Below are 20922 nucleotides of genomic sequence, written 5' to 3' on the forward strand. Positions count from 1 at the left end.
CCCCCCTCGACGGCCCGTCGTGCCCATGACGGTCCGTCGTGGGTTCCGTCGTCTCAGCCAGTTTTTCCAGAAATTAAATCTGCAGCTCAAAACGACTAAACAGGTCATTACAATAGATACCAATTTACCCATCGTTCGTCCTCGAACGATCACAAGAAGAAAAACAAGGGCAAAAGGGAGTACCAACTTTGTTATTTCGTAACAATATATATTATTGACTGAATTAGAAACTATTGTTACTATTAGCAATTTCCTATTAGTGATGAAAACTCAACTTTGTTCTCAGGTTTAAGATAGTAAAATTTGATAATGACACTAAATTCTTTAACACTCAATATGAAGAGTTATTTCGTAAGTTAGGAATATTGCATCAAAGTAGTTGTCCTCACACACCACAACAAAATAGTGTGGTGGAGAGGAACTATAAACTCATTCTTAATGTAGCCATCATATTGTAATCCCAAATGCCTATTAAATACTAGGGATATTACATCAAGACAACATTTTCACTTGATAAATTGATTATCTTCATTATCCATTGCTAACAAAAGCCCTTATGAGATGTTGTAAGGCAAACAACCAACCTTTGTCTCATTTGAGATTCATAGGTTGTCTTTGTTATGCATCTGCATTACCAAGAGTGTTTTCCATTTGCTTAATTGATGCGAAACACACGTGCTTCCTCAACTCCCTTTAGATCTCCTTTGGAACTTATTGATCATCTGAGGTGAAGTGGTGAACTAGCTGATGAAGTTCGTTATGAACTTGTTCATGAGGATGCAATGTTACCTCATTCACCTAATATATAAGGAGCCTCAAGAAAGTTTAGTACCGCCTTGAAGTCACATAACCTCATATGAAAGTTAGTCATGTGGTGTTGCCTTTCGTAGATCCTTCTGTCAGAAGAATCACAATGATCATTCAACAACCTAAGGTTATGCTGTTGCTGCTGCTACTAGTCATAAACAAAGGAGCACTAGACATCCCCTGACCAATAATCTATTCTAAGACAATGTAACTCCATGTTATCAAAGTTATTTGTCTAAATTTTCTGATTGTGTGGAGCCTAAATTCTTCAGGTAGTCAAAGATAAAGAGATGGGTTCAAGCTATGAAGTTAGAAATTCAAGCTCACGAGGATAATAAAACCTGGATGATAGTTGATTTTTCAAGAAGGGAGAATATTATTTGTTCAAAGTGGATGTATAAGACCAACTACCAAGTAAATGATGAAGTGGAGAAATTCAAAGAAAAGCTAGTAGCTAAGGGTTATAGTCTACAATCTAGAAGGCTTATACTAATATGTCACTTTTTCTCATGTTGCTAAGACGGTGACAGTAAGGTGTGTTATTGTCTTCGCTATGTCTAAAGGTTGGAATTTGTACCAAATAGATGTCTATAATGTTTTTCTACTAGGTGATCTAGATGAGAAAGTGTACATGGAGATGCTTGAAGGGTTTAAAAAGTCAAGAAACACAAAGGGTGTGTAGATTATTCAAGTCATTAAGCAAATTTCTAGACAATGGAACATCAAATTTACTATTGCCTTGTTAGTTGCTGATTTTAGTCAAAATGCACATGATTACTCACTGTTTATCCTGAAGAGGGATGGAGATTTACTGATTGTATTGGTCTATGTTGATGATTTACTTATCATTGGGAGTAATGCATAAATGATTATACTGATGCAAATAATAGTCTACACAAGCAGTTAAAATTGAAGCACCTAGGTGAGCTCAAACACTTTTTTAGTATTGAGGTCTTGAGATCCTCAAAAGCTATTAATTAACAACAATTCACTTTTTTCATGAAAGGATCAAGCATATAAAGATAGATTGCGACTTCATCAGGGACAAGATCAAGGCAGGGCTGGTTGAAATTGTCTATGTTCATACGCAAGAACACGTTACAGATTAGCTAACTAAAGGTTTAGGTCACACTCAACACTTGCATCTTATAAGCAAGCTGGGCGTCCTCAACATCTTGCACCCTTCAACTTGAGGGGGTGTGTTCAAATGCATCACATGATGAATTTAGTCCACTAGTTGGTTGTGATGTAAGAGTTAGTGTTTCAATTAATTTTGAAACAAATTCATCCGTTTTGAAATAACAAATTCATGAATGTGAGTTGTAACATTCATTTATTTTAATTCTTTGTTATAAACTTTTGCAATAAGTTTTTTTTTAATTCTACGTTATGGGTTTTTGAAAGACAAATTTTTTGTTTCCAATTCATGAACCTAATAAATTCTATTAATTAAAAATCTTTTTCTTGCAAAACTTTTTATCCTATAAATTGAGTTTCCTTTGGTTGAAAAAGAGAACATTCAAACAAAAAATACTTTCCCTTGAAAACACTTGTGAGACATTGATCAAAAGGTGATATCACCAATTCAAGAATAGAAGAGCAACATTCTTGAATGCTACTTGTTTTGTGGCTTAGTTGAATCCCGAAGATAGAGTTGTTATTTATTCTTCCGATTGCTCGTGGGAGAGACTCCAACTATCTTCAAGAAACGTATTAACGTGCCTCTAAGCCAAGCAAGTTTTATTTTGTATTCCTTGTAATTTTATCATTCTTGTTCATTTGTTCTAACAATTTGAAGATAGTTGTCTCTATGGCATCCACATCAATAACGAACAGTGTTCCATCTTTGCCTAATCCTAATTTTGAAATATTTGATGGAAAAGACTTTTCTAGATGGCGTGGAAAGATGGAATTCTTTTTAAGACGATTAAAGTTAGCGTATGTTCTTGAGAAACCTTGTCCTGAGGCTCCTAGTTCTGAGGTAGCAACGGACGAGGCTACTTTAATTAAAGAACAAATTGCCAAATGGCAAGATGATGATTACTTATGCAAGAATTATATTCTTGGAGGAATGTCCAATAAATATTATGATCAATATTATATTAAGTGTAAATTTGCTAAGGAGATTTGGGATACTCTTAAAGCTATTCATTTAGCAGAAGAGGCGAGTTCAAAGAAATTTCTTGTTTCAAATTATATGGAGTTCAAAATGGTTGATGACAAGTCAATCACTGAACAAGTACAAGAATTTCAACTTATAGCTAATAAAATTGTTATAACTGGAATTGCTCTTGATGAAAACTTTCATGTTGGTGCGATTGTCTCAAAACTTCCTCCATCTTGGAAAGAGTACAGAAGCAAACTCTTACACAAGAAGGAAGATTTGACTCTTGAACAATTATTGCAACACTTGCAAATTGAACAAGAGACACGATACCGCGACAATAACATCTTGAGGGAGCCCATCATGAAAGCTCATGTTGTTGAAGAAAAGATCAAGAAGGAACCTGGCAATAATAAATTTTTGAAGGCAAAGAAGAGTAAAAATTTCAAGCGTACTAATTCTAATTCTAAGTCGATTGAATGTTATCATTGTCATAAAATTGGTCATTATGCACGTGATTGTAAAATTCTTAAAGCTGAAAAGAAGAAAGAAAAGGCAAATAACAATACAAAAAATGAACTGGTGGCAATGGTCACAGAAGCATTTGTAGCGGGAGATCAAGTGGAATGGTGGATAGACACTGGTGCAACTCGTCATATATCAGGTAATCGAAATTCTTTCACGACATATGAATTAGTGGGGGGCGATAAAGTTTTGCATATGGGAAACTCATCCTCTGCTAAGGTTGTGGGAAAGGGAACTGTTGAACTAAAATTCACTTCCGGAAAGATGATCACATTGATAGACGTATTGCATGTTCCTGATATTCGAAAGAACTTGGTGTCAGGTACGCTTCTTTCGAAGCATGGTTTTAAAATGATTTTTGAGGCAGATAAATTTATTTTGTCTAAACAAGGCATGTTTGTTGGAAAAGGTTATGCTACAAATGGCATGTTCAAACTCAATATTGAAAATGAAAATATTTCTGCTTATATTGTGGAGTCTTTAGATTTATGGCATGAACGTCTTGGTCATGTGAATTTTAGATCCATTCAACTTATGATGAAAAATGGATTAATTAAAGACTGTGGAAAGGATCATGTTGCTAAGTGTATTACTTGTAGTAAATGTAAAATAACAAAGAAACCTTTTAAGTCTGTTGAAAGGATATCCACACTTTTGGAATTAATCCACACTGATATTTGTGAGATGGATTGTTTATCACGTCATGGAAAGAGATATTTTATCACTTTCATTGACGATTACTCAAGGTATACATATGTCTTTCCATTAAAAACAAAAGATGAGGCATTTGAGACTTTTAAAACATATAAAGCAGAAGTTGAAAATAAATTGAGTTTGAAGATTAAATCAATTAGATCTGATAGAGGTGGAGAATATTTAAAATCAAATTTTATTGATTTTTGTGAAAAAGAAGGCATTGAGAAACAATTGACTATGTCTTATACACCACAACAAAATGGTGTAGCAGAAAGAAAAAATAGAACTCTCATTGAAATGGTTAACTCTATGCTTTATGGATCTGGTATCACTGAAAATTTGTGGACTGAAGCCTTATTTTCTGCATGTCATATTTTGAATCGAATTCATTCCAAGAAACATGATTCATCTCCATATGAACTTTGGAAGAATCGAAAGCCAAATATAAATTATTTTAAAGTATGGGGTTGTTTGGCTCATGTTAGATTACCAGATCAACAATTGACTAAGATTGGATATAGAGGAGTAGATTGTGTATTTATTGGTTATTCACAAACCAGTAAGGCTTATAGATTTTTGAATCTTGAGACTCCAAGCCCTCACACAATTATTGAATCGTTGCATGCTAACTTTTTTGAGCATATATTTCCTAAGAAAAAAGAGTCTTTGGAACAAAATACAAGTTCTTCTATATCTACTCTTAAAAGAAAAATAGTTGAACCTTTGGAAGAAAGTCAACCAAGACGTAGTGCAAGATCAGCCAAACCAAGAGACTTTGGACCAAATTTTCAAGTCTATTTAGTTGAAAGGGATCCTGAAAGTTATGCTGAAGCAATGGCTTCACATGATGCTCCTTTCTGGCGTGAAGCTATTGATGATGAAATGCACTCCATTATGTCAAACAATACATGGATTTTATCAGACCTCCCTCCTGGATGTAAGTCTATTGGTTGTAGATGGATCTTTAGAAAGAAATTAAAATCTGATGGAACCTTAGATAAGTACAAAGCTCGTTTGGTGGCAAAAGGTTTTACTCAATTGAAAGATATTGATTATTTTGATACATTTGCACCTGTAGCTCGAATGACTTCTATTCGACTCTTGATTGCTTTAGCCGCAATTCATAGCCTGGTAATACATCAAATGGATGTGAAGACTGCATTTCTGAATGGAGATCTAGAAGAAGAGGTTTACATGAAACAACCAGAAGGATTTGTCGTTCCTGGTCAAGAACACAAAGTTTGTAAGCTTCTTAAATCTCTTTATGGATTAAAACAAGCTCCAAAACAATGGAATGAGAAATTTAGAAGAGTAATGATTTCTAATGGCTACTCAATCAATGGTGGTGATATTTGTATATTTAGCAAATTTCAAGAAAAATCTGGTGTTATAATATGTCTTTATGTAGATGATATGTTGATCTTTGGAACTGATATTGAAAGAGTCAAAGAAACAAAAATTTTTCTAGCTTCTCAATTTGAAATGAAAGATCTTGGAGAAGCTGATGTAATTCTGGGTATTAAAATTATAAGATCAGCGAATGGCTTGACTCTTACTCAATCAAGTTATATTGAGAAAGTTCTAAAGAGGTTTGGTCACTTTGATGACAAACCTGCTCCTACACCATTTGATCCTAGCATCAAACTAATGCGGAACTCTAGTGATGTTCTCGACCAGCTGACATATTCTCAGATTGTTGGGAGTCTTATGTATGCCATGCATTGTACCAGGCCGGATATTGGTTACGCAGTAGGAACTTTGAGCAAGTTTACTAGTAATCCCGGAGTTGAACATTGGAATGCCTTAATTCGTGTTTTAAGATACCTGAAGGGTACAATTAATGTTGGCCTGCATTATTCTACATTTCCCATTGTTCTTGAAGGCTATAGTGATGCTACTTGGAATTCTGATCCGAATGACTCTAAATCTATTACTGCTTGGATTTTCACTTTGGCTGGAGCAGCGATCTCTTGGAAATCAAAGAAGCAAACATGTATTACTCATTCAACCATGGAGTCAGAATTTATAGCTATGTCTTCTGCTGGAGAAGAAGCTGATTGGTTGCGATCAATGCTGATAGATATTCCTTTATGGAGTAAGCCAATACCACCTTTAACTATCTATTGTGATAATCAAGCTGCTATATTTCGGGCTTCAAGTGACTGTTATAATGGCAAGTCGAGACAAGTTCGTCTCAAACATAATCATGTCAGGAGATTATTAGAGGAAGGCGTGATATCGCTTCAATATGTGAAGTCCAGATTTAATTTAGCGGATCCTTTGTCTAAAGGGTTAGGCAAAGAGTTAGTGGTGGAAACTTGTAATGGAATGGGAATAAAGCCCGTTGTAAATTAATTGTACTTTATGGTAACCCTACCTAATGATGTAATCTTGGGTTCAAAGGGAAAAAAAGTAAAGTTACAATTCTGCAGCACATCAATAAAATTCTCATTTTCAAAATAAAATGAAATAAGTAGATGTGCATGATTGAGATTCTTTTCTCTTCATAAATTTATAAGACCGATCTCGGTTGGAGTTAGTAAGAAAACTCTTGATAAATTTTTTTTTTCTCGATATTCCTGCTGAAGAGAAGGATGAGATTATATTCTCTTAATAAGTCTATAAATCGATTTCGATTGGAGTGTGTAGGAATACTCTTGATAGATTTACTGATACTTTGTGTAAAGGAGGATGAGATTAATTTCTCTTAATGAAGTTCATGGACTATTTGGTCGGAGTATGCAAAGTTACTCTTGATGAATTCACCGCACTAAGTGCGAAGTGGAGGCCGCTTCAATAAGATTTTAACAGGAAAATCTTAAAGCACTTGGCTAAAAAAAAAGGATTCAGGACACATGGCCGTAAGGTGTCAAAGGATTTCGATTTTCACCGGAACATAGTGATATGCGTGGAGTATTTTTCTAACTTCATTCAATGATGCACTTAGTTCAAGATTTGTTCACTAAGTAGTCAATGATTTAGAAAAACCTTCACTAGCTAATGGTTCAAGTCCAAAAGACACCATTATTGATGCATGTTGCTAGAATAATGTCTCAAAATATTTTTTGGATTTTTTAAAGATAAAATTTCTTGAAACAAGTGGGCGATTGTAAGAGTTAGTGTTTCAATTAATTTTGAAACAAATTCATCCGTTTTGAAATAACAAATTCATGAATGTGAGTTGTAACATTCATTTATTTTAATTCTTTGTTATAAACTTTTGCAATAAGTTTTTTTTTAATTCTACGTTATGGATTTTTGAAAGACAAATTTTTTGTTTCCAATTCATGAACCTAATAAATTCTATTAATTAAAAATTCTTTTTCTTGCAAAACTTTTTATCCTATAAATTGAGTTTCCTTTGGTTGAAAAAGAGAACATTAAAACAAAAAATACTTTCCCTAGAAAACACTTGTGAGACATTGATCAAAATGTGATATCACCAATTCAAGAATAGAAGAGCAACATTCTTGAATGCTACTTGTTTTGTGGCTTAGTTGAATCCCGAAGATAGAGTTGTTATTTATTCTTCCGATTGCTCGTGGGAGAGACTCCAACTATCTTCAAAAAACGTATTAACGTGCCTCTAAGCCAAGCAAGTTTTATTTTGTATTCCTTGTAATTTTATCATTCTTGTTCATTTGTTCTAACATGTGATACATAACGAATCTAATCCCTTTAGTTAATTACTTTGTGATGAGTAGGTGTAGTTTGTTAGAATTTTATTACAAGATATTTTGTAGATTGGGGCTATAAATAACACCACATTCTCTTTTGAGGTTGAATATACAACATATTGTGATCAATACAATTGTATTTCTCTTTTTCCTCTTAGCTCGAGTTCATTAATGGAGTTGTGAGTGTGTGAGCTCATATTTCTCAGCACATACATATATATATGCATTCAACAAAATCATGTAAACAAAACGTTTCATAATTATAAATACAAATATCTTACATCTGAGTATATTAATTGAAAAGAAGTGGCATACCAACTAAACATTTACTAACATTTTGTGTAAATTCATTCCCTCGAAACCATCACAACTTGTTTTCCAATATTGCGACCAGAAAAGAGACCAACTAGAGCAGTAGGTGCATTTTCGAGACCCTCAACTACGTCTTCTACGTACACAACATCACCAGCCTTAATTTTTGGAATGATCATTTCTAAATATTTTGAATAAAGATGAAAGTAGTCGAAAATGACAAATCCTTCCATCCGGATTCGTTTTGAGATGATGTAAAATAAGTTGTGCACTCCTTCAGTCTGCTCAAGGTTGTACTGTGAGATCATCCCACACGCAGCAATACGACCATGGAGATTCATATTCAGAAGAACTGCGTCAAGCATTTTCCCTCCAACGTTCTCAAAGTAAATGTCGATTCCATCGGGGAAGTACCTAACACAAATCAATATATTTTCGGCTTATAAGCACTTTTGATATTTTACTATTTTGCCCTCAATATATTTTTCAAATCCTCAAAATTGTTTTCCCAAAACAAACTAAAACTTCTAACTTCCTCTTCACTCCATATTTGTCGTTTCTCTTTTTAATTGCATGAAAATATTTGAGCTTATAATTTTTTGCAAAACAATTTGGATCAAACACATAAATTGCCTTATTAAGCAACTAAAAATGTTTTTAGCATTTTAAGCTTTATCAACTAATCCAAATTGTCTATGTACGATTACTAACCTCTTCAAAGCTGCATCCAAATCGTGCTCCTCTTTGTAGTTAAAAGCTTCATCAAATCCAAACTTACTCTTCAATAAATCAACCTTTAATAATATTGAAAAAAAAGAGTCAAAATAAGCTCAATAACAAGTTAAACATCATGATCTTTTTGATTTTGTGGAGACACTTAACATCATTTAATAATTAATACCAAAGGTTCTTTATACTTAATTAATCCTCTTCCTCCCTCCCAAAGATAGAGAGACAAATTACCATAAGCAAGATACATAGGTAAATTCACTACTAATCAGATCCAAACAAAGGAGATATAATTAATTATACAACATTCAAGGGTACTATAGCCTAGTGATCAATGAAGCGTGGTTGAAAGTAATGAGGTTTCAGGTCTTCGAGAATGCAAAAAATTAAACATTGTGTGATTCTTCTCATCTGTCCTAATCTTGGTGGATAGAACTACCTGATATCGCGATGAAACTTACCTTGTCTTTACTTCCAGCACTACCAACAACATAACAACCCAACATCTTTGCAAATTGGCCAACAAGTTGACCCACAGCCCCAGAAGCAGCAGAAACAAAGACAGTTTCTCCCTTCTTAGGAGAGCAAATTTCATAAAAACCAACATAAGCTGTCATCCCAGGCATCCCTTGCAAAAAAATCAATGAGTTTTAATACACAATATAAAATTGAATTCACAATACAAATTGAATAACTTACCTAAGATTCCAGTATAGTAAGAAAGAGGGACATCTTTGTCATTGACTTTAAACAGATAATTCTGATGAGTAGTTGTTACAATACTATACTCCTCCCATCCAGTCATTCCCCAAACTAAGTCACCTTTTTTGAAATTCGAATCACCAGATTCCAAAACTTTAGCCACTCCAAATCCTGTGATAGGCTATTATAACAAAAATGAAAAAGTTAATGCGAAACAGAGAATAATATAATTGTTACTATAACTATGTTATAGTAAAAAACACTTACAGAGCCAGGAGTGAACGAATTAATATAACTACCCTCTTGTTTTTTCATGCGTCCCCTCATGTAAGGGTCACATGACAAATAAAGATTCTTCAAAATCACAACATTAGAACCTTCTGGAACGTTCAGTTTTATAGTGCTATTCTTCAATTCCATGTCTGATTCTTTAGGGTAACCACTCACGTAGTGTTTTAAAATGACTTGTTTGTTGCTCATTATCACTTCTTCTCCCATTTTCTCACTTAATTAATTTGCAGCTAATTCTTCTTTAATGTTTAATGTGAATGAATGCCTTTTTGGATGATCTGTTTATAATGTATATATAGAATGGTCTGGCAGAACAAACATAACTGATGGCGTAAGCAATTTAATGGAAGAGAATTGTGTTTCAATTTTGATTCTCATGTTCGGTTGTATGATAGTGTTTTCGATAAGAATGACAAACAAAGCGGTGCGGTGTGGATAATTATATATCCTTTAGATTAGATCACTAATGGTTTTTTTTTTTTCATATTGAATTAAATAAACATGACGTTCCTTGATGAGAATGTGCATATATATCTCTTCTAAGGCCAAAGAAACTATAAATGGGTAGTAAGATTAAGTGGATTTGATCGAATTCTAACGCGCTTCTTAACTTTTTCATATTCAGATGACTTTAAGATTATAGAAAAAAAAAATTTATAATTGAATGATTATGAATTTTCTACATTCAAGCAAACATAAAGATATATATAGATAGAAAAATAATGAATGATTATAAAAAAATTAAGAATAATGTGAAGAATGACGATGATAAGCAAAGAAAATAAGATTATTTCACAAAATAAGAGAGATAATTATGAAGATAAACATAGTAGTAGGATTATCAACTGAATTTTCTTTGTGCCAATTGGATAAATAAAAAAATGGCACAGATTGATTATAATTTATGGACTATAAAATAACACGACCTTAGTTATGCTTTGGAGCAGATAGATGTTGAGTTATGCTAATATCATGAAAGACTTTGATCACTAAAAAAGATACATGAGTTTCGATACCATAGAAGGCAGGGATGGACCCACCTTGCCCACAGAGCGTCAAAGCGAATAAATTTCAATATACATAGAGAATAAATTCTAAATCGAACATGTTATTTTTTTATTAATTTATTTTTTTACTTATTCATTTAAATACATACTTTTAAAAAAAATAATGTTTGATATGCATATTTTATCTTATTTATTATACTTTTGATAGAGTAGTTAATTAATCTTGAAAACGTATTCATCATTTATTAAATAAAAATAAAGTAACATTATTTCTTAATGCAACTACAGGTAAAAAGATGACATATAAAATAGGACGGAGAGAGTATTAGATTTGATAAAATGATTTGGAAATAAATAATAGGAAATGTTAAGGTTAAATTATGAAAAAGAAAATAATTATATTTTTTAACATATTAAAAATAAAACTTCATTTATAAAAAATGGGTAAAATTGTAAGAAGTAAAAGTGAATGATGCCATGGCAGTATTAAAATATTGCTCTTCAATTATAGAGTATTTGGTTTAAGAAGTAGTAATTAATTTTCAATTAGAATACGGAAACCAGTGGGTAAACTTTGATTGGTAGGTAAAAAGATAATTATCATCCTAATATTATCTTAGAATTTTCGGTTCTGCTCCAATTGTGAAATAACAGAAGTCTGTTTTGTCTTTACTGTAATGTAATATTATTTCTCTGCAAATTCGCAGCGCGGTAAGATCTTCATTCATTTTCCTCCTCGTTTCTCTCTTATTTTAGCTGTATTTATCTATTTTTGTTCTGTATCAATGGATGATTGTTCGATTTTCTGAGAATACCCAATTGATTTTCACCTCTTCAATATGGATTTTCTGACTTTTGCACAAATGGAATCTGAAAAAAAAAATTAATATGGGAAATTTCAATCAATTAGCAGCTTCATAGAGGTAGAATTTTTGAAATCTGATACTAAAATTCTGTGGAATGTGGGGGCTGAATTTTGTTGCCCTGGAGATGTTTGATCAAAGTCCCAAAAGAATTTTAGTTTAGTGGAATATTATGAACAATTATGATTTGTTCAACACATTTTAATACTGAAACAGATGCACAAACTTGTCTTACCGGACAAGTAAGCATTATAATTTTCGGTATGACACGAACACTCCAACTTACAAAATGATCTACACACCTCCAAAATTTATGTGTTGCGTTACTGTTGGGTGTCCACAAGACACAATGAGGACAAGTTGGGAGTGTTTAGTTGTCAGGTTGAGACTAAGTTGAGGTACCTAGATGTGCACTCTCAAAGTTAGAGGGCTTACTTGCCAGCTGAGGCGAAATTTGAGTATTTGTTTATGTATTATGCTTTTTTTTTTCCTCGAGAACTCTGTTGGATGGTCTTGGGCCTTCTCAACCCAAAAGCTAGCTCAAAGGTTGAGGCTTTCCCTCACACTTATAAATTGACCACCAGCCCCTTCCACTTCCGATGTGGGATAACCCAACAATCTCCCCCTTCACACATCGGGCCTTGGGCTGGAGCAAACGACAACCCAGTTTCTCCCGGTGGGCTGAGACTTGTTGACAACCTGGGCTCTGATACCACTTGTTAGGATCGAAAATAAGCAGGTGTAAACGCGGACGCTAGCAAAGCAAACCTCGAAAGATCGCGAGTAAAAAGACAACGAGAAATATACCAAAAGACACAAAGATTTAACGTGGTTCGGTCAATCGACCTATGTCCACATAGGAGATGAGCAATCCACTATAAATATGAGAGTACAAAATACAGAGGGAAACAACCTCAACCAATTCACTCTGAATACATGGGAGGTTCACACAAGTTATAACGTATCAAGCTTGTGACCCATAAATTCTCCCCCTAACCAAAACTCTCAAAACCCTTAAGACTACATTGTGAATGCTGATTAAGTTAGAAGGAACATGCCTCTATTTATAGAGTCCTAAACCTTTTCCTACCAAAAAAGAATTAGTCAATCCAAAACCTTTTCCTAAGAGGAAAACCTATTTATGGTAAGAAATCAGGGCAAATAAAACCCAACAAATCTCCCCCTTGGCCTGAATTTCTGACAAAATAAATTTGTCCACCTTCTTGACTTAATCTTCAACAACTTTCTTCTCCTCTCCATAATGTCCTTTGTAAAATTTATGTCTCAACACAGAGAACCTCTCTGAAACAATTTCTCCAACATAATCTTCATTACTGTCAAAAAGGCTGCGGCTAGAACTATACCCGTCAAGATGAACACCTCTTTCTAACCTGGTTCTAGAACTACACCCGTCAAGATGAACACCTCTTTCTTAACTGGTTCAATCATCGATTATCGAACCACTGAACCTGACTCCATCATTGAATCTGGCTCTGATACCAATGTTGGATGGTCTTGGGCCTTCTCAACCCAAAAGCTAGCTCAAAGGTTGAGGCTTTCCCTCACACTTATAAATTGACCACCAGCCCCTTCCACTTCCGATGTGGGATAACCCAACAAACTCATTTCTCTGAATTTCTGCAATTCTGCTGCTCTCTAGAATCAAATGCTTGGATAATTGTTTCAACTTCCTTTATTGTGCCAAATTTTGTGTTATGGATTTACAAATTTTACAAGAGTTTGACCTCTTGGTAGTTTCAAATAGCCAGTCCCAAACCAGGATAATGGAAGTGGTTTGCAGTAGGCTGATGACCAACTTAACAAATAATCATAGTACGATGAATCCTCTAACATTGAAAAAAATTATATGGAATTGGAACGAATAGGCCAGAATAGAGCAGAGAGGATGTTCATGATTCATACAGCCAATAAGTTTGGGATTGAGGTGTAATTGAATGACAAGAGTTTGAGTTCATAGCTTTCACCAATGTCTAGGTGAGATGTGCAGTGTGAGCATAATTTCAGGTCATTAATTTCATACTTCATAGATGAATTCTGGAAGAATATCCAATGAAAATGGTGTTAGGAAAAATCCCCAAACTGGCTTTCTAAATTTTCATGTATATGGGTTTTACCCTACCTTATCATTCTTTTTTTGGGAATTTGGGTAAGATTTGAACAATAACTAAAAGCCATACTACAAAATAAGGCAACTCTAACCACCAACTGCAAATTCAAGAATCGAAAAGGAGCCTATTTTTCCTGTAAAAATTCCCAATGGAGCTGTTGTAAGAAGAAAGACCAATAAGTTACTTCATGTTGGAATTCCTTATATGCAATGCTTAAGTTTCCCTTGGGAGAGAAGTGTTAAACTTTGTGGTACTCATGTAGTAGTTATTCTTTCCTTCAAGTGTTTGAGCTGTCCTTGGGAGAAGGTATTGGGGTATGCAACACTTGAGACTTCAGCCTACTTTATTTTTAAGTGTGTCCTGAATCTCGATTTTCCTCTGTATGCATAAGTTCTTACTAATTTATTACTAATACCCAACACTTCTAAATTTTTCAGAAAGTTCAAGCTATTTCAAGGAAGAAACCGAGAAATGGCTCAAGCTCTGGAGTATTATAATGGGCAAATTGAAGCTCTAATGCGTGCAATGTCTGTAGCAAAAATCATTCGAGAAGATAAGAATCCTTGTATGATTGAAGAGGTACTAAACCACGATTCCTAGCCATTCTAGCTTTATTTTTCACCTATACTTATTTGTTTCCTTAAATTTCTTAGGGTCTCTATTTAGGGTCCCTTGGAGCTGCCAACAATAAAGTTGCACTCAAAAGCTTGAATCTAACTCATATTTTGACGATTGCTAGAGATATAAATCCTCCTTATCCAAATGAGTTTGTCTACAAAGTGCTTTCTGGTAGGAAGTTTCTTACTTTGTTTAATAGAACTGAATTTCTTTGAATGTGTCTTGAATATTTGCACGTGGTGAGAAAATTTGTATCTCCATATTATATAAGTCAATAACTGATGTATGATCCATTCCTTGCTTTATGTAAGTATAGTCAACAGCAACTATACTTAAATAGAACTAAGAGAACAGGAAATACCTCACCACACTCTAAGTTGTCCGCACTGGTGCTGCTGCTGTACTGTGATTTTCTTCCTGTTTCCCGTCTTTTGTCTTCGTTTCTCTTATTGACAAAACCCGCTTAGCTTTGTTTGTAGTGGTCCTTCATAAGATTATGTAAAATTTTCTGGTTAACTATCTAATTTGGAGAAGCAAAGAACTCTACTATAGCAATGTAAAGTACAACTTTTCATACCAGAGCCTTCTTGGGACTCTTTTACCTGTACCAACTTCTTTATCAGATTCTTCCTTATGATAATGCCTAATTATAATTTTCCTTCACCTTCATTTTCATCTACCTAGTAGAACTATCCCATTTTCCTTATCAGAAAAAGTAAAAATAAAGATTGTTGACTTTCCAATACAGTGAAGATAAACTGAGGCCTTTTGCCTTCATGTCTTGAATCTTTTTCACTTTTAATGAGATTGATGAATGGTTTGGTTATTTTTTCAACTTCTTGCAAATTTTGGGCAGTTCATGACAGAGTTGATGTAAATATTTCACATTACTTTGAGGAATGCTTCGACTTCATTGAAGAAGCAAAAGGACAGGGTGGTGGTGTGCTGGTCCATTGCTTTGCTGGAAAATCCAGAAGGTGATTTCAAGCATCTTTGCCTGAATCTTGAAATCATGGTTTTATATGTGGGGAAACAACACAAAACAGTGGTGCTTAAAACTATACCGGTTTTGTACAATAATTAAGCCAAAATAGCTTCTCTCCATCTTGTTTTGCTATATATAATCAAAAGAAAAATATTATGACTAAACCTAACTCAAGAATAGTAACCTTCATATTCCATCTTCAGCTTGATACCGTGGACTAAAGCACTATCATGGAGCTAGCTTCATCTTTGCTGTTGGGCGAGCAGGACAACATTTGTCCTGGATCAGCAAAGTTCCTATGATATTCTTTTTTGACATTTGCAGTCATGTCTGAAGACCATAATCTTTAATCTAGATATTCAAGTTTCTCCAAGTTCCTCCCATCTTTTATGCTCTTCGTCGGAATCTAGTGTAGTGGTGTAAAGTAATGCTTCCAAAGTTAAAACCTTGAAAGAATGAATTGTTATGGTCAATATTTTACTGATTACGCTCATTTATGTTTTTTTGATGCCACCTTCTGTGTGTATGGCATTACTTAACTGTGATGATATTTCAACATAGACCTGGTGAAGTGCAAGATTTAGTGAGTCAACATTGCAGTGCTGAAGTTGACCATTTCTCATAATATTTTTAGCCTTCTTTAAAGCTAACTGCACAAGTTTCATGTATTTATGGATTGTTGAAGGGTATCTTTGTAGCCTTGTTTCTTTGTTGTAGCAAGAGTCTCCTGTTACTTGCTCATCTATCTCTTTCAAACCCCTTCTAGCAATAGTAGCTATATCATCATGGCATGCAATACCTTCAGCTTGACTTCATTATTACAAGTGCAAGATAAAAAGGATTATGTGTAGGGGGGTTTGGGATGAATTTGGTTATCGGGTTAAATTCTAATATGGAGCTTTTTTGTCCATATGGAATCCTATTTATACTCAGCAATCTGCTTCTTGCCCTTTTTTAGTTTGATCTTATGTGGTCTGGACTTGGTTCGCTTTAGTAAATTGTTTGTCTTTATATATATTGAATCAGCTAGCTCTTTTAAGTATAACATTTAGGTCGAATAAAACTTACCTGTTTCCTTCTTATACCATGGCTGATGTCATTTTCTCTAAATCTTCGACACTTCAAGAACAATAGTGAAAAAGGAAATTGAGAAAGAACTTTCTAGAACTTAAAATTTTTATCTTGTTTGCTTTTCCTGGTGTTCCTTTTGTATAGTGAGACCACTGTTTTCTTCAGTAGATGTACTTAACTGTCCAATATTCAATAAAGTACTAACAATTGACAGCAACCAGTTTACTGCTTCTCAGTTGTCATTATCAAAATAATCACTGTTTTTTTTGTTCTATGCTTTTGCAGTGCAACCATAGTCATCGCTTATCTGATGAAAAAGCATGGTATGAGTCACTCTGAAGCTTTTGAGCTTGTCAAGAGTAAAAGACCAGTCGTTTCTCCCAATGCTGGTTTTATGACACAGCTGGAAAACTATGATAAAACCCTTAAAGGTAAGGCTTATTGTTCATTTAATGGTTTTACTCGCATGATCTAAGGTTGACGAGTTTTAGTTGTCTCATTACTGTGATGTTATCATGTTGCATCTATGATGATTGGTGATGAAAAATGAGGATTACCTATGTTAACTTCTGACTTATGTTGAATTTCTTATTAAATTACTGTTGTGAACTGAAATCAAAATACAGCCGTCAGACTTACCAAAACCACTGAAAGGGGAAAAATTGAAGTGCAGCGGCAGTTTTCTAAATTGTATCAAGCAAAACAATGCTGGGCTTGTTTCCACTTCAACAAGCACGAACTTTCCAGACAATCAAATAAACTCCCCAGTGAAACAACTGATGCTTGTTACTTTTGTTCTGTGAAATCATTAACTCGATCCAGTAACAACAAATCTCCCAAGTCTAAGGTATGTGTCATGAGTCACATGTATATGCAACCTTTTATTAATAATGAGAAGCTTTTTGGTATACAAACTGTATATCAAAAAAGTAGAGAATCTACATAATACGGTTCTCCATGAACAACACCCAATCTTTTATCCAAATTGAAATCTCAAGGGTGCACCAAAAAGAAACAAGAAATGATATGTTTTTCCTCAAATGTACGTGATCATTCTCCATTCCATCAAAAGTTTCTACTTTTTTTCTTCGACTAGATCCACAGAATTGCTTGTGGGACGACATCCCAGGCCTTTGACTTCTCTTCCTTCTAATTTTTTTTCAGTGGAACTTGCTCCATCATTGTGCCTGGCATCGCCCAATGCAGTCCTAACCATCTCAAAATCTCACACCACAAGCAAGTCACCACTAAATAAAGTAAGAGGAGGAGATCTACATCTTCACTTGAACATTTGCACATGAAGCACCACTGTTCATATGTAGTCCGCTTCCCTTTTTTTTCAAGGCCTCAGCTGTCAATATTGCTCCCTCTCTGCCGTCAAGTAAAAACCACACCTTTCTTGGTATCCGAGGAAATCAAACCAGTAAGTATGGAATCATATCCATCCCTCGCCAAGAGCTTTGGATGATTTGAATTTACTGAAAACGACCCATCTCTTCTAAACTTCCATGCCCAGTAAGTTGATCTTTCTGAGTAGCTTGTATGCAAATATCTTGCTTCATTGTGCAACCCTACAAAGGGTTCACTGAGATGGATAGTTGCTGCAGCCGGTACAAAGCATTGTAGAAGCTTAAGCTAAGCACATAATACTCCATAGAGTAAAGATCAACGACCAAGAAATAGAGTAGCTGAAACTAGCTATCTAATTGTCAACCTTGCAGAAACTTATCAAAAGTCCCTATAGTTGGAATCTGTGTTACATGGACCTTACATTTGCCTTGAGATAACTAAGCCAAAACAATGTGACAAGAGTGGGGTATTTCATATGTATACTTCAGAAATACTTTAAACATCAAATAACAGCACATGAACAAGGTACTTTCTCATTTCCTCATCGGATAAGGACCATAGTTGAGTTCATCTAACATCAGGTAAGGACCATAGTTGTACATAGCTAAATCAGCTTTTCTATTTGGAGAACATCTTTCCATATGTGGGTTTTGACCAAATAAACATTGAGCTAGAGTTTGGCCATAGATATCGGGAGCAGATTTTGAAAATTTGTCTTCAAGTATTTGTTTGGCCATGAAATTTGATAGATTTTCAAAATCTGATCTTCAAATATTTTCAGGTTCCCAAAAACTTACTTCGACCAGTTTTGGGGACTTCCACTCATAGAACTTCAATTTTTTTTCCAAGTAAAAATGCTTGTCCAAACACAACTTCGAATTCCAAAATCACAACTTCAAAAACTCACATTTTCAAGTTTCAGCTTCAAAACCTATGGCCAAATGGGAGCTGAATCATCAACTGGAGGAGGTGAAACTTCATGAAATCTGGCCGGCCCAACAAGCTGCAAATTATCTCACTCAAAACAGTTTGTTTCTCCAATAGTCAGTCTCCAGAATTAATAGTTTATGAGTAGTGTGATTACCCTCAGGTCAAACTTGTCAGTACCTTAATGAATCATGTGAGCTGTAAAGATCTTATTTCTTGCTGGTGTATTACTGTTACGATGTCTAGATTTGTGAAAATTCATGTTGCCGTAGCAGGCATGTAGATCTTTACTAGGGGATTGTTTCATCACCATAAATTATTAGTCTCTTGAAATATATCATTGAATTCAATCTCCATATTTGACAATCTTTCTATCTGTTTCCATAGACATATGAATGGTTGGTCTTTAGCTGCTTATGTTCCTCCACATCAATGAGATACTTAGAGGGACATTCTTCCATATGCTATAACTTCTACATGTGGTTTTCTGGTTAATGCTGCTGTGAGCTAGTTTCTAGAGTTGTAAATATTGGTTATGATGGATCTTTTGCCTGGACTAGAATAACAGGTTTTGCATATCCATTTGGTTTGGGTAATTCCTTGACAACACAAGAGTGAAATATGTTTGAGTTTACAAGATTTAGACGTTCTACTTTCTTATTCTTAAAGATGAAGTATGGACATTCTTCATGCTACACGAGTTTCTTTCCCAATGAAGTAGCTTATATTCGTCTTCTAGTTATAAGTAGGACGAACGCAGTAATAGTTTTGCCCAGTGGAGTGAAGGGGAAAATCTAAAATTCTGGTCTTGAATGTCATTTGATTAGGTAAACAGTTTTTGTGCGGCTAACTTCAATCTGTTTATCTTGTATTATACTGTTCAATCTTTTCTTGCATTCTTTAGGTGAATTTCATCATTTTACTATGTTTTCAGCTCATTATATTTCTAACCATCTTTTCAAAAATGCAGATCTGAATACACCAAATGTTATTCTGTGATAAAAGAGCACGCAGCGCCATCTTGTTGATTGTTTCAAACAGTAAGCATTGTTCATCCAAAATGGGTGACCTGAAATAATTATTCATTTAGCTTTATATTTGGAGAAGACGGACGTGAGACTGTTCACCAATTTTGGTTGAAGTGTCTTGTTTTGATGCATGTTTTTAGATAGGATCAGTTATTATATGTTATGTCAAAAAAGTATTTGTTTTGACGTCAAACTCTTTAACATTAACTATTCATTCCAAACAATAGTATCACAAACTTTTGTTGCCCCATTTTTCTTTTTAAACAATTCTTTGACCACCAAAGGATTTTATCTTCGTCCAGTTTGATCGTTTAAAAGTCTTGATATATTATTTTGGTAAAGTGGAAATTGGCCCAAAAATGGGATGGGGGTGGCGCCCGACTCGAGTGCCCCCGAACTGAAATGGTCGCCTATCACACGATTTTTTTTCTGACTATTTAAAATTCACATCATATAGGGTTCATTGGAGAGAAGCACTCCCAACTAATAATCAATAACTTTAGTTGAATTTTTTCATTTATTTTACAGAAGCAATTTGTATTTGACCTTATCGAAAGACATAATACATATATTGGATCCTAAATTTGAATTCAAATTTTAACTTTAACCTCCAATTTTCATAATGCACAAACAAGCATTTTAACTATCCAATTTTTATATAAATAAACACATGAGTTCTACACGGTAAAATACACGTAGGACGAAAAATGATATGTAGGATGACATGCAGGACATGTGTGTCTATTTGTTCAACTTTATACAAATTTAAGTGTCTACTTGTGCACACTCAAAATTGAAGGGCATAAATATGATTCGAAGCCAAGTTAAAAGATATATTTATGTATTATGTCTTATCAAAAATGTATATAAGCACAAAATTTCTTTCTTATCTAATACAAAAGTGAATATAAGAAAAGAAATTTAATAAAAAAAAAGTACAACCCCGATTTATATTTTCAAGGAAAGCGAAATCTTTCTTTGATTTTTAGTTATTTTATTTATTTATTCAAGAAATAAGTAATAATCAGAGTAGCAATTAGTACTGTGTCAAACTTTTAAAAAATATATCTTAGTGTATTTTCTTTAAAGAATTTAATAAAT

At 34.1% G+C, this 20922-nt stretch overlaps 2 protein-coding genes across 4 annotated transcripts; one reads left to right on the forward strand and one right to left on the reverse strand.

The window, feature by feature from the left end:
• Window positions 1-8073: 8073 nt before the first annotated feature.
• Window positions 8074-10120, reverse strand: LOC107011489 (2-alkenal reductase (NADP(+)-dependent)-like). Its single transcript, XM_015211016.2, has 5 exons — window positions 9820-10120; window positions 9550-9733; window positions 9312-9478; window positions 8833-8915; window positions 8074-8535 (listed from the first exon to the last, which is right to left on the reverse strand). The coding sequence occupies exons 1-5, from the start codon at window positions 10048-10050 to the stop codon at window positions 8157-8159; spliced, it is 1044 nt and encodes a 347-aa protein (XP_015066502.1). The 5' UTR covers window positions 10051-10120; the 3' UTR covers window positions 8074-8156.
• A 1266-nt stretch (window positions 10121-11386) lies between these two features.
• On the forward strand, window positions 11387-20085 carry LOC107011499 (dual specificity protein phosphatase 1). Of its 3 annotated transcripts, none has more exons than XM_015211026.2 (8): window positions 11387-11431; window positions 14280-14421; window positions 14496-14631; window positions 15317-15437; window positions 16802-16947; window positions 17143-17363; window positions 17681-17772; window positions 19764-20085. In XM_015211026.2, the coding sequence occupies exons 2-7, from the start codon at window positions 14314-14316 to the stop codon at window positions 17726-17728; spliced, it is 780 nt and encodes a 259-aa protein (XP_015066512.1). In that variant the 5' UTR covers window positions 11387-11431; window positions 14280-14313; the 3' UTR covers window positions 17729-17772; window positions 19764-20085. The 3 variants fall into 3 exon arrangements, with proteins under 3 accessions (XP_015066512.1, XP_015066520.1, XP_015066529.1); XM_015211043.2 differs by lacking the exon at window positions 11387-11431 and adding an exon at window positions 13763-14156; XM_015211034.2 differs by lacking the exons at window positions 17143-17363; window positions 17681-17772 and having other exon boundaries at window positions 11423-11561.
• The last annotated feature ends 837 nt before the right edge of the window (window positions 20086-20922 follow it).

The sequence above is a fragment of the Solanum pennellii genome, chromosome 1 (genome assembly GCF_001406875.1).
Source record: "Solanum pennellii chromosome 1, SPENNV200".
Taxonomy (NCBI): Eukaryota; Viridiplantae; Streptophyta; class Magnoliopsida; order Solanales; family Solanaceae; genus Solanum; species Solanum pennellii.

Coding starts and splice junctions, on each gene's coding strand:
- LOC107011489 (XM_015211016.2), bottom strand. CDS start 10,050: ATGGGAGAAGAAGTGATAATGAGCAACAAACAAGTCATTTTAAAACAC. Junction 9,479..9,549: donor TTACTATACTGGAATCTTAG/GTAAGTTATTCA, acceptor TTTTTTTGCAAG/GGATGCCTGGGATGACAGCT. Junction 8,536..8,832: donor TTGGATGCAGCTTTGAAGAG/GTTAGTAATCGT, acceptor GATTTGTGTTAG/GTACTTCCCCGATGGAATCG.
- LOC107011499 (XM_015211043.2), top strand. CDS start 14,047: ATGCAATGCTTAAGTTTCCCTTGGGAGAGAAGTGTTAAACTTTGTGGT. Junction 15,438..16,801: donor TTTGCTGGAAAATCCAGAAG/GTGATTTCAAGC, acceptor ATGCTTTTGCAG/TGCAACCATAGTCATCGCTT. Junction 16,948..17,142: donor CTATGATAAAACCCTTAAAG/GTAAGGCTTATT, acceptor ATCAAAATACAG/CCGTCAGACTTACCAAAACC.